Genomic DNA, 14,477 nt, shown 5'->3' on the forward strand with positions numbered 1-14,477 from the left:
CTTTAAATGTGTAGACACATGGTACGTGGGCATCCGTTTCTACTCTTGTTCTGGGCTCTAAGACTGTTAGCAACAATGTAAAAACCTAGGTGGCAGTGTAGGGGTTTATAATAGGAGGGAAGAGAGACCTCAAAAAGGAATTGCACGTATTAATATGAAATTATAAGGTGTGGAAGTGCTTTTGGGTCATATGTGGATTATTGGACATGAGAGAGGCTTTGGGGATGCTGATAATGTTCTAGTCTTGGCCTAGACAGTGGTAACACAGGTGTGCTCACTATATAAAAATTAACCTGTGCAGGCTGGGCGCAGTGGCTCACGCCTGTAATCCTAGCATTTTGGGAGGCCAAGGTGGGTGGATCAATTGAGGTCAGGAGTTCAAAACCAGACTGAACAAAATGGCAAAGCCCCATCTCTACTAAAAATACAAAAATTTGCCGGGCATGGTGGCAGGCACCTGTAATCACAGCTACTCGAGAGGCTGAGGCAGGAGAACCGCTTGAACTCAGGAGGCGGAGGATGCAGTGGGCCGAGATCACACAACTGCACTCCAGCCTGGGTGGCAGAGTGAGACTTTGTCTCAAAAAAAAAAATCAATTAACCTGTGCAATTAACATCTACCTTCATCATATATATGTTATGCTTTATTAAAAAGTTTATAAAAATAAATGAAAAGAGAATATATTAAAATTAGATATTTAATGTAAATATCTTTATATTTTATAAATATTGTAATAGATATGCTAAGATTAATATATTACAATATATTATAAAAATAAACAACCCTTGCTCCCAGTTTCATTTGTCCAAATTGAATCCAGAATGATGGAACCCATCTGCCAGTTTAGCCGGAAGTTCCGAATCTCTCCACCAGAGCTCCTTCCCAACCTTCCCCACTTCTCCCCGTCTCCCTCTCTTTCCTCTCCTCCCCACTGCTTTGGGCTTCCACAGCCCCAAAGCGACCAGGATATGGATATAAATCCCACATCCACATCTGGAGATGGATCTGTCCGACCAGTCCATCACATGATTACATCTTGATGCCACAAGGTGTCGCTGTTGAGACTGATCTCCCTCGGACTGAAAGATGCTATGCGTGCCCTCTGTGGTCCCCACTCTGTGGTTCTGCAAGGGAAGGCCAACCCATCCCCTGTGGCCAAGCTCAGACACAGTGTGCCATGTGGGGTGTAGCGGATGCTATTGGTGCCCCATCCGCATCTCCTCAGCACTCATGGCCTGTATGGGAACATGAGGGCTCTCTCTTCGGCCTCACTTGGGAGAGCCAGGTGAGCATCCCTCAGCCCATGATGCAGTTTCTTGCCCTTCCGGAGGCGCACCTATGAGGCCGGTTCTCCACTGTCTCTCGAAGCTCCTTCCAGTTGCTTGCAGCAGAAACTTTCTTGAAAATGCACCCTCGGCCGGACGTGGTGGCTCATGCCTGTAATCCCAGCACTTTGGGAGGCTGAGGCCGGAGGATCACTTGAGGTCAGGAGTTCGAGACCAGCCTGGCCAACATGATGAAACTCTGTCTCTACCCCAAAATACAAAAATTAGCCGGGTGTGGTGGCGGGCGCCTGTAATCCCGGCTACCCGGGAGGCCGAGGCAGGAGAATGGCGTGAACCTGGGAGTCGGAGGTTGCAGTATGCCGAGATGGTGCCAGTGCCCTCCAGTCTGGGTGTCAGAGGGAGACCCTGTCTCGAAAGAAAGAAAAGAAAAGAAAAGAAAATGCGCCCTCTATTGACTTCCTTCACTTCCTTGTTTTAGTTCCAAATTGTCCTCTCAGTACTTTCTGGGTATACCTTCTAAATGAACCTCCTACACTCACATCCTTCTCTCAGCATCTGCCTGTGGGGAAGCCCAACTAGGACATATAGCCTTTCTCATGAGTTACAGCCGTGTGCACAGTTTTGTGCCCCACGTAAGGCTCCATATGGTATGGCGGGGTCTCCAGAAGCTTCTAGCCTTACCCACACACTTTGTCCTTAGGGGCTTCTCCATGGATACTGGGTCACTTGTCCTGAGTCCCAATCACCCACCTGGACTTCTATCTTGAAGTAATTATTTTATTTCTGGGAACTCTAGGTCTGGTGGAACTGTGCTAATTTCTTCCCATAGATCTCACTTACTCTGAATCCTGGGCACCTAGGTCTGGGGTGTCAGTGACTTCCCTCCCTGAAGTTTCCTGGATCATTGTGCATAAAGCCACTTGCAAGATTTCATATTTTCCAAACCAGGGATCTGATAAGGGGCAGCCTCAATTGGGTTATGAAAGGTTTCCTTATACCGTCACCAGAGGATTTAGGCTACCTAGTCCAACTCTACTTTAACCTAAACAAGAGGGCCATTGGGATGACCCTTGGCCAGTCAGGTTCTCTTATAAAAAGAAAAAAGATAGCATGTCTTTCACACCATGATTAAAAAAAAAAAAAAAGTATTATGCTTTGAGAGAATGTAACTGAGACACCTGATTTGAATGGGATAGACCTTGTAGAGGGTGTGCTATTGAAACTATCATCTAAGTGATGGAATAGGAAATAATAGGAATTAGCCCTGCAAAGAGAACAGCAGGAGTCCTCTGAGACAGGAAAGGACTTGATGCACTGGAGCAGTAGGAAGAAGACCCTGTCAGAGTCTGTGAAGGAGAGAGTGGCAAGAGAGGAGGCGGGGGCTGTTGGCAGTGCTCAGATCCTGCAGGGCCTCAGGCCGTGGGAAGCATTTTGGTCTTGTCCACAGAGCAATGGGAAGCTTTCAAAGGGTTTTAAGTGGGTAAGGGGAGATATTTTGTGATTATAATTGTATCTTAAAACAGTTTAGCTGATATTTTGGAAATAAGAGTAGAGGATGATAAGAGGAGAAGCTTTAGGAGGTATGAAGTAGCTTATGCAGGAGTCACGTTGGTTCAAGAGCAGTGGAAACAATGGAGAAGATTCAAGAGCAATTTTGGAGGTAGAATTAATAAGATTTGGTAAAGGACTGGAAGTGGGTGGTGAAAGAATGAATTGTTTAAGATTTTATATGTGAGTAGAGTGGTAAAAAATGTAAATACCTATTGGAGGAAGCAGGCAGAAAAGGAATCAGACTGAATATAAGATAATAGGGAGTGGAGGGGACTGTGGCAAACTGGAGGATGCATGTCCTTTCTTGAAGGGGCAGCTGCTGGTTGCTCCAACCAGTTATTGCCATGTAGAAAGGTAAGCCTGACATTGTCAGATTTTCAGATTTTTAAGGAAGCATCAGAATCTGGATTTTAATGTGAAATGTCTATCTTTGTTGGAAACTATTAATAGAAATTCTAAACAACACTGCTAGCTATACACAGCACATCTGCAGGTAACATCTGGCTCCTGGGCGGCCACTGCTTGTTTGAGATCTGTTTTCCATTGTGTCTTCCTTTAGAAAGGTTTTTAGAATTAGTAGTCTGACACAGAATTTTGGAAAAGTTAGGGATGCTGATTGGAAAAAAAGGGTATTTTAAGTTGGCAAAATCTTGGGAGATACTGATGATCTCAGCTCACACGGTCTGTCAGCAGGCCTCAGGTGATGGGCTGAGGCTGAGATCTGTGGAAATAAACTTAACCTAATTTAGAGCAGATAGCAGGAAGTGCTTTTGTCTTAAAATAGACCGTTCCAGACCATGATAGTCTGAGATACTTGAGTTAGACAGGAATCGAGGTTCTCCCCTGCCTTTTCCCTTCTGAGCTTATAGTTCAAGAGTCCTTAAACCTTTTAAGAGGGTGAGTGGATGAGTGTATATCTTATTTATGAATCCATATGCAATTAGAGAAAGCATTTTTATAGTTTCATAAAGCCATCTTTTGTTTTGTTTGAGCTATAAGTGAAACTTACCCTTGGACTTTGAATTTTATTCATGAGGTGCTTTTAAAGTGAAGGGTGTTGAGCAACTAATTTCTTGGGTGTTATGATTTTTTTTGATGTCAGCAACATTTGTTTGTTTCTGTACACAGTTTGATCTAATTAATAATTTACCCTTCTTACAGTTGCACATCACAAACATATAAGAATAGCAGGTATTTTTAAAGAGTTCACAGAAAAGTACAATGACTGAACCTGTCTTGGCTTTATAATAAGTATTTGAAACCGTAAGATCTTAACTGCTACCTTTTTTCCTAAAACGCATTTATAGGTGGGTGGAAAAGCTTAACAATAATTTTCTTTAAGTCAGTAATGGGCAATGGAAGACATGATTGCATTATTGATTGCTGAATAAAGTTGATCTTTTTGTTCTTTCTCAGAGATTCATTTTATAGAATTAGAAAAAAATCAGGATAGATGAGAAATTAGGAGACAACAACCAAAACAAACAAACAAACAAACAAAAAAGCACAAGTGTCAAAACAAGTTCCTTAAAATATATTGGGAGATGAAACACAGCTGGATGGGGCATGGCGGGGGGGGGGGGCGCGACTGTGTGTGAGTGACTCAGTAGAACAAGTAGGAATTATGAGGGGCTTAGGGGGACATGACAGCCATGGGGACCAGCCTTTGCTTTATGTTGTCAACTGATTCTTTCCTTCTTCCGTGAAATTGGTATCACTATGTGCTGCAGCCAGGGGTGAAATGGTCCCAGGAAACCTCCCCTGCTCTTTATAAATTTTGTGGGAGAAACTAATTCCCAAATAGTGGTGAGCCTATGCCGCTAACTAAAATTTATTGTTAAGAAGCAGATGTATAGTGGTGAAGACATTATCCTTTTACCATTTTGATGGTCTGTGAATTTCCTGTTTGATTTGATAAGTTCGGTGGAATTGAACATAATCTCTTGTCCACTGTGATCTTGGTGGTGTAAGCAACAATGTGTTTCCGCAGCTTCTTATGCAGCTTGTCAATGGCTGACTTGTATTCCTTTTAACAATCTGGCTTCTTTGTCGAAGTGTGAAAAATAAATACAGAATTATATTTGTTTCCTGGCCTAGTAGGGCTGAAACATCAACCGGTCATTATTTTGATCTTCTATCTTTTCCTGTTAGAGGTCAATTCTGATTGGGGTTGATTTCATGTCCCTGCCCTTAAAGCAGTGCCTAGTCCTGTAATCATCTTCCTCTCAAATCCTGTTATATCTGAGGTGAAGAAAGCTCTTACAGAGAAAGTCCGTTCCAGGGACCAAACTTCCCACAGTCAGAAACTGTGTCTGTCTCAATCACTGCCTTATTCCCCGCATTCAACAGTGGGAGTTAAGCTGATGCTTACAAAATATTTATTGCATGAGTAAACTCAAGTCTTCAGTGAAATGTTTTCAGGTATTCTGAAGGGAAGAGGATTCTGTTGTCAAATAAATTTTGGAAAAACTATATTATATACTTAATTTTGGGATAGTCACAATACGTGTGAGTGTCCTAAAAGTCTCTGAGACATCTTGGGTTAAAATGAAAACCTCAGTAGCCTTGTTTATCTGAATATTTGTCAGACTGTTCAGGAAGTACTGGTCTAAGGCAGAGCTGGAGTAGCACAATGTTGGTACTTAATAAATACTTCTTGGCTGGGCATGGTGGTTCACGCCTGTAATCCCAGCACTTTGGGAGGCTGAGGTGGGTGGATCACTTGAACTTAGGAGTTCAAGATCAAGCCTGGGCAACATGACAAAACCCTGTTTCTACAAAAAATACAAAAATTAGCCAGGTGAGATGGTGTGTGCTTGTGGTTCCAGCTGCTTGGGAGGCTGAGGCATGAGAATCACTTGAGCCTGGGAGGCAGAGATTGCAGTGAAGCGAGATTGCTCCACTGTACTCCAGCCTGGGTGACAAGAGTGATACTCTGTCTTAAAAATAAATAAAAAATACTTCTTAAGGTTTATTTACTGAATATGTAGTCCTGAAGTCCTGAGTTTGGTAATTCGGGGATTTTTTTGTGGCCTCAAGAGGAGATGGTGGCTTCTGGGATATGTTGAGAGGAGAGTAGACGCTGTGAAGGAGAGTCAAGAGTAAGGATGTGAGTATAAATTGTTGCATTTTGATGTTTAAAAAATTAATTAATTTTATAGAGATGGGTTCTCACTTTGTTAGGCTAGACTTGAACTCCTGGGCTCAAAGTTTCCTTCTGCCTCAGCCTCGCAAGCAGTGGGACTATAGGCACACGCCACTGTGTCCAGCTGTTTCCTTTTTATTTTATAATTCTTTTAAAATTTATCCTAGGGAAAGCTGGGAATGGTGGCTCACACCTGTAATCCCAGCACTTTGGGAGGCTGAGGCGTGTGGATCACTTGAGGTTAGGAGTTTGAGACCAGCCTGGCCAACATGGTGAAATTCCGTCTCTACTAAATATACCAAAATTAGCCGCTTGAACCTGGGAGATGGAGCTTGCAGTGAGCTGAGATTGTGCCGCTGCACTCCAGTCTGGGAGACACAGTAAGACTCTGTCTGAAAAAAAAAAAAAAAAAAAAGAATTTATCCTAAGGAAGTAAGAGCTTATCAATCTGAATATTGCTCAAACAGAACATTGAAAAGCTTTATCAATCAGAATATTATAAAGCTTTATCAATCAAAATATTAATTATGATATTTCCATTTAAAAATAATTACCTAAGTGTTCTATAGTAGGTGATTAGTTAAATAAATGATTAGAGAGCTACTCAATGACGCATTAAGTGACTGTTTCAGTTATTTTGCTGTGTAACAAAAATCTGTAAAACTTGGAGGAGGGCTTTAAACAATAATTTATTACTTCCCACCATTCAGTGGGTTGATTGGTGGTCTTGTTACATATAGTGATGGCTGTTATTCATGCAGCTGATTAAAGACAGTGGCTGGGCTGGGCTGGAAGCTCCAAGATAGCTTGTCTCACTGGATTGGTGTTTTGGTGCTGACTCTTGGCTGGGTGCTTTGGTTCTCCTTCATGTGGCCTCTCTCTCTATGTGGTGTTTCATCTTCCAGGGCCGTTCTGTGTGGCTCCTAATTTTAGCAAGATAGCTTGGACTTCCTTGCATCATGGCAGCTGAGTTTTAAGAGAGCAAAACCAGAAACTGTCAAGCCTCTTTAGGGTTTGACTCAGAGCTGGAACAGTGTCACTTCTACTGCATTTGTTGGTCTAAGCGGGTCACAAGGCCAGTCCAGATTCAAGGACAAGGGAAATAGAATCAATTTCTTGATGGAACTAATGGAACTAGAGACAATTCTGTATAGGAAGGAGACGAATTTTGATGACCATCTTTGGAGACTCATAGTGTCTGTTAAAATCACATTTTATAAAAATATTTTGTGGCATCTATGTTAAGTGGGAAATGGAGATGACATTAAGATAAAACGTGGAGGAAAAGGAAAATACAAGACTTTATATAGTATTTATATAGTTTGATTTATATAGTCTTTATATTGTCTGACTTTGTCTAAAACTACACACGCGCGCGCACACACACACACACACACTTAAAAGGAATTGGAAGTTACATAATACATACTGGCTAGTTTTGAACTGCTGTCCTCAAGCAATCCTCCTGCCTCAGCCTCCTGAGTAGCTGGGATTACAGCAGGAGTCAACATGTCCTGCCAAGCCCATTCAGTTTTTTTTTTTTTTTTTTTTTTTTGAGATGGAGTCTTGCACTGTTGCCCAGGCTGGAGGGCAGTGGCGCGATCTCGGCTCACTGCAAGCTCCACCTCCTGAGTTCACTCCATTCTCCTGCCTCAGCCTCCCGAGTAGCTGGGACTACAGTTGCTCGCCACCATGCCAGGCTAATTTTTGGTACTTTTAGTAGAGACGGGGTTTCACCGTGTTAGCCAGGATGGTCTCGATCTCCTGATTGTGTGATCCACCCGTCTCGGCCTCCCCAAGTGCTGGGATTACAGGCGTGAGCCACCGTACCCAGCCGCATTCAGTTTTATGTGTGTGTTCTACGAAACATTTCAGGAATAGGGAAGACTGGTATTATGCTAACTTGTTAACAGAGGTTATCTATGAGTGACAGGATTGAGAGTGTTTTCATTTTCTGCTTTATGCATATTTGTATTTTCTAAATTTTCTATAATAATCTATTAGTTGTTTTAATAATTAAGAAAACTAATAAGCCAATTAGAAAGTCTTGACAAATTTCAAAGATTGGAAAATATATGTTATATTTTACGATCCCAATGCTATACAATGTGAACCAGAAAGTTTTACCACAACATTTCTGTCCACTTTGACATTTAAATATATTATTCTCAATAATTCCTGGGATAGAAAAATTTCAAAATAAAAACAGCAAGGTATTTTTTACAAATGACAGTAAGAGTTTATACATACAATTCTGGAATATGCAGCCATGTGTATAATCTTGTATGCATTCATTAGGAAATGTGATTACAGAGAAATGAACATGCAATGCAAAAGGGCAAAAATAACATAAAGGGAGTAGAAATTTTATTAAAGATAAAGAGATATCAATGAAATGGAAAACAAGATGCAGTAAAATACATCAATAAAACCAAAAGCTATATCACTGAAACTCTAAGAAAATAGAGAAACATTTGTCATATTGTCATCAACGGAAACAGAAAAAACACAAACAACATTGGAAATGAGATGGGGACATAACCGAAGATGATTTAAAAATTTTTAAAGAAAAGTTATACAAAATAATGCCAATAAGACTGAAAAATATACATGGAATAGACTGTGAAGAGATGTTTTAATGATAATTGACACAAAATAGGTAGCAAACCCAAATAGACCAGTAAACATAGTGAAAAAATTAAAAGATAATCACCAACTAATCCCATTCTGTGTTTTTTTGCTTTTTTAAAGAGACTGGGTCTCTCCCTCTGTCGCCCAGGCAGGAGTGCAGCGGTGCAGTCACAGCTCACTGTAGCCTCAAACTCCTGGGCTCAAGTGATCCTCCTGCTTCACTCTCCCCAAGTAGCTGGGACTACAGGCACATGCCACCACACTGGGCTAATTAAAAAAAAAATTTCTTTTTAGAGACAGGGTCTTGCTATATTGCCCAGACTGGTCTTGAACTTCTGTCCTCAAGCAATCCTCCTGCCTCAGCCTCCTCAGTAGCTGACATTACAGCAGGAGTCAACATGCCCTGCCAAGCCCATTCAGTTTTATGTGAATAGATGTTCTACAAAACATTTCAGGAATAGAGGAGACTGGCATTATGCTAACTGTTCCAGAACATATGAAAAATGGAAAGCTTCTCAATCTATCTATGATACTAGCATACATCTGATATTAAACCTAGAAAAGGAGAACCCAAGAAATCTACGGGCCAGTGGCAACGTATATTGCTTTTTAAATAAGGAAACATTATTTCAAACATGGTAATACATCTTTTCATGTTATATGTTATGTGTGTGTGTTTCCAAAGGGAGCAAACTAACTTTTTGTTTGTTGGTTATTGCAATTCTCCAAACTCTTGGCCAGGTAGGCAGGTAAATCCACTGAAGATTAAATCTGTGTGGGTGTAAATTTTATGGTGTTCAGGGACCTCAAGCCTAGTCACAGATCTCAGAAATGTGTCTCTCTAGATATAAAGGGAGCAGACAGAGGAAGACAAGTTAGATTTCATCACTTTTTCTAGGAAGACATCTCTGTAAGTGGTGGCCCAATTAGAACCTGGACATCTAGATTCTAAGCACAGAAAAGATACATTCATTTAACTGTTGGAACCATAGAAAGAAAATCATTTTTTTAAATGACAAAAGTATATATCATTATTATGTTACCAAAACACCAGAGGTTCAGTCCAGGTCCTGCTGCTTGCTGCACAGAAGGCCAATCACTGAGACAAGGATTGCCAGAGAAGAAGGCTTTCATCAGGTGCTGCAGCTGAGGAGATGGGAGATCAGTTTCCAATCCATCTCCTTAACTGACTAACATAAGTGTTTATATAGCAGGGAAGAAATGTAATCATGAGTGGAAAAACAGGAAATAGGGAGGGATAGGGAAGAGGAGTTGGTCAACAGGAAGCAGATAGGGCAAGGCAATTATGACAGATGAGGGGTCTGACATCTCATTGTCCAAATGCAGTGATCTGGTGAGTTTGAGCTCCTTGACACTATCTGGGAGCCCTGATGGTTGGTTTCCTTAGAAAGGAACTCAGATAAGACAAATGCAACTTTCTCAAGTTTGAAAACTGGGAGGTCGATTTCTTTGTTTTTTCTTTTTCTTTCTTTTTTTTTTTTTGAGACGGAGTCTCGCTCTGTTGCCCAGGCTGGAGTGCAGTGGCCGGATCTCAGCTCACTGCAAGCTCCGCCTCCCGGGTTTATGCCATTCTCCTGTCTCAGCCTCCCGAGTAGCTGGGACTACAGGCGCCCGCCACCTCGCCCAGCTAGTTTTTTGTATTTTTTTTAGTAGAGACGGGGTTTCACTGTGTTAGCCAGGATGGTCTCGATCTCCTGACCTTGTGATCCGCCCGTCTCGGCCTCCCAAAGTGCTGGGATTACAGGCTTGAGCCACCGCGCCCAGCCGATTTCTCTGTTTTTTCAAAGAAATCTTTAATATCAGCTCTTTGGGACAATTGGGTCAGTTTCAATTGTAGAAAATTTAGAGTATGCAAATGAAAAGAAAATGAAAACCTCTTGGAATTCCACCGCTGATAACATTTTGATGTGTGTCATTCCAGCCTTCTCTGCTGGTGATTGTATGTGTATTTGTGTGTTTTACAACAGTGTGAGTAAATCACAAAATTGTTTTGTTGTCTGCTCCCCCTGCCACCAGTATGTCATGAACATCTTTCCATCTTATTAAATATTCATATAACTGCCTGTTCCCTTATTCCACTGTCTCTCTCATCATTTATGTCACTGAATTCTTATGTTAGAACTATTGATCCCCTCTTTTTTTACACTACAGATTATTCATGTAAAAATCTTAGATACAAAATGGTTTTTGTGTATTTCCAAGAAAAACAAAATTAAGCCCTGAGCAACATAAACATTTGAAATGAAGTTCTTTAGTTAGAAACAGGTGTATAATTTTTAAAGGCCTCTTTAGGGAAAGGGGAAACCTTTATAGAAAACATTTTTTTCGTATTGTATGTGTCACTGTAAGTGACAAATCTCATCTAGAATTCAATGTAGCAAAAAGGAAATTTATAGACAAATGCATCAGTTATCCATTGATCCTGTAATGTGGCAAAACAATCAACCACAAAACATCAGTGACATAACTAAGAAGCATTTATCAAGTGCATAAGTGTGATGTTTAGCTGATCTCAGCTGGGCTCACTTATGCCCCTGTGCGCAGTGTCTGGTTGGCTAGGTAGTTCTGCTGACTTTGGCTGGGCTTGCTCACACATCTTGGGGCTGCTTGGCTGTTGGCTAGGACAACTTGGTTCTATTTTATATTTCTTATCTTCCATCAGGCTATATTGGGAATATTCTAATTGCTATGGTAGAGGAAAATGAGCAAGAGAGTAAACATGTGTTGCTTAAGGCATCTGCTTACTTCACATTTGTTATCACCTTCCTGGACAAATAAAGTCACATGACTGAACCTAGCATCACATTGGGAAAACACTGCCAAGACATACATAAAAAAAGGAGTAAAAATTGGGAGCTTTAATGCAATCAATCACCTGGCGTATGTAACTAAAATGGCCGGGGAACCGATGTATAGATGATAGATGATGGTAACTTCTATGACTCCTGGATCTGGAGTATGAAGTGATGTCACCTGGTTTGGTTTCACACTCTTTGAAGTTTAGCTCTGGTTCCCTTTGTATTCTCTTCACCCTTAGGGAGGCCCTTTCCACATTGTAGTACTCACAGCTCTATCTTGAAAGTAAGGAATTCCAGCTGAAGAAGAGCTTATCTTTCCCAGCTGTTCCCACTAGAATCATAGTATGGAGTCTTGTTGGACCAATGTGGGTCACATGCCCATCACTGAACTAGCTACCATGTCTGGAGGATACAATATGATGGTTGACCAGGTGTGGGTCATGTTCTCACCCCTTGCACCATCCAGGATGGTGGAGTGAAGGGAGTCAACCTTACCTAAACCCAATGAACTGTGAATAGGGGGTTTGGAACAATTTCTCTAAGGAAAATAGTGACAGTATTATCAGAAAGTGTGTATTTGGGAGAGGGGAAAGGGATGAATGATAGGCGGGTGAAAATAAAAGATACCCCTGTATATTGCTATTAATGTACTTACCTCATTGAGACACTTACCTTCAAAATCTATTTATTGACTATTTGATACTAGGCACAAAACTAGGTGTTTTATAAACATCACCTTACTTATTTCTTACAATAGTAGATGGTATTATAAGATCTCTTATTGTTGTAAAGCTGAAGAAAAATAAAACATAGTAAAGACTTCCTAAGAGGAAGAACAAGAGGCCATAATGCACCCCATTAAGGCTATACGGGTGCTAAAATTGAAGGGATACTCACAATGCTGTAGCCCCAGCTACATAAAATCTTCACTAATATACTTCAGTAACCATGATGGGAACTTCTTCTCCTTTGCCATTTCTGTATAGATATGAAGTGGTTAATATGAATATTAAGGTCAACCAAAATGGGAACTAATTCTCACGAGGACAGCCTGAAAGATATGTGTGAAAGGGAAACGAGATAGTACTGTTGTTTTCTCTGGTAATATCATTGAGGATCTGGCTATGTGTTTAGGCATCCCATTGGTTGAGTTACCTCTTTTTCTTTTAACTCCAGGATAGCTAGTAGGTTTGAATTCATGTGTCAATGCCAGTTGATTGGTGGTAAGCCATCTAGAGTGTTGTGTTGAGAAGAATTCTGAAACTGTGGAAAAGAGGACTGTGATAGATTAGTGATGTTTGTAATGAGTACAGGAGGCAAAAGTAACAACATGAATGCCAAGTATTTGACAACCCAGGAAGCAGCAGCTTCTCAGAGTCACTTTCAAGCCACATATGTATGGGGGTTATGCCCCAAAGGAGGGGTCTTTTTATAGCTAAGGTCTCCATGATGGGGAATTCCGTGGGAATTTTCTGGAGGTTCCAACTCTAACCTTAGCACAAACCAATATTGAGAGCTTCATTTTCCTAAGGAATAGACCTTATTTTTCACTTTGAGAATTTTTATCTTGCTTAGGGGCAGGGTGGGGGGAATTTATAAAACTTTCGCCTGTAGTAGTAAAGTTTTAGAGTTGCTTTTCTTTCTAAATGAACATTATGGGTGTGGCTCTTTCTATCTGTCTATTATTAATCACCTATCTACATAGGTTCATCTATTATTATCTTTATTTATATATTTAAAAATATACAGTTAGAGTTCTAAAGAAATTTGTTTTTAATTATTCTTTTTTTCACTCTAGATCTTTGAGTGGAGTTATTTTCTGGTACGGACTGTGAAAAGAATGCGGTGAAAATTCTGGACAATCGTGGAAATATTAGCTCAAACCCCAACTTAGTATAGCATTTCTTCTCTTCAGTAACACCTCATAATACAAGAAAAATGTATGGAAGTGCAAGAACAATCACCAATCTGGAAGGTAGCCCTTCCAGATCCCCTCGTTTGCCAAGGTCTCCTCGTTTGGGCCACCGAAGAACAAGTAGTGGGGGAGGTGGAGGAACAGGCAAGACTCTGTCTATGGAGAATATCCAGTCCCTCAATGCAGCCTATGCTACGTCTGGACCCATGTATCTGAGTGATCATGAAGGGGTGGCTTCAACAACTTACCCAAAGGGCACTATGACTCTGGGAAGGGCTACGAATCGAGCTGTATATGGAGGCCGTGTCACAGCCATGGGGAGTAGTCCCAATATTGCTTCTGCTGGACTTTCCCACACAGATGTCCTTTCATACACAGATCAACATGGTGGGCTGACTGGCTCATCCCATCATCACCACCACCAGGTCCCCTCTATGTTGAGGCAGGTAAGAGACAGCACAATGTTAGATCTTCAGGCCCAGCTGAAAGAACTGCAGAGAGAGAATGACCTCCTCCGGAAAGAGCTCGACATCAAGGACAGCAAGTTGGGATCTTCCATGAACAGTATTAAGACTTTCTGGAGTCCTGAGCTTAAGAAGGAGAGAGTCTTGAGGAAAGAAGAGGCAGCGCGGATGTCTGTCCTCAAGGAGCAGATGAGGGTTTCCCATGAAGAAAATCAGGTAGGTCATGGCTCATCTCAGTATTTTTCAGCCTTGGCTTCTCACTGAGTGGTTGATGCTTTGCAGATGGTACCACGACTTGTGCAGAAGAAAGTTTGGCATCATCAAGAAGGTTATGGCTTAGTATGTGTTTGACTTGGACACTATGAGAGAGTATAGGAAATATACCATTACAGCTTGTGATTTCCTTATTTTCCAATAACCTTTTCACATGGTTGCAGATGGGGAGAGGGGTGGGGTGGGGAGGATCACTCCTCATTGCCTAACTTTTGTACTTGGCTAATTTTGTTTTCTTTTTCAGCAGTTGCAACAGCTGTTCAGATGTACTTCCTTCTGAATAGAAGAAGAAAATGTTAATTTCTGTAAGAACAAACACTTTAATGGCAACATTTAGAGGGCCACATTTGACTGGTGAATTGATTTTTATTTTTAAGCACCAGCACCATTAT

General features: G+C 41.1%; 1 protein-coding gene across 2 annotated transcripts in view; it reads left to right on the forward strand.

The window, feature by feature from the left end:
* The window catches only part of ERC2 (ELKS/RAB6-interacting/CAST family member 2), a 970,858-nt gene that overhangs the window by 20,736 nt on the left and 935,645 nt on the right, over positions 1 to 14,477 (forward strand). For both annotated transcript variants that reach the window (XR_003306672.2, XM_026446958.2), the window contains exon 2: positions 13,232 to 14,028. Coding sequence is in view for 1 of the 2 variants with exons in the window: in XM_026446958.2 (XP_026302743.1) it covers positions 13,372 to 14,028 (657 nt within the window). In the remaining variant the exon portion in view is untranslated. The remainder of the gene's footprint in view (positions 1 to 13,231; positions 14,029 to 14,477) is intronic.

This window comes from Piliocolobus tephrosceles, chromosome 2 (genome assembly GCF_002776525.5).
Source record: "Piliocolobus tephrosceles isolate RC106 chromosome 2, ASM277652v3, whole genome shotgun sequence".
Lineage (NCBI taxonomy): Eukaryota > Metazoa > Chordata > Mammalia > Primates > Cercopithecidae > Piliocolobus > Piliocolobus tephrosceles.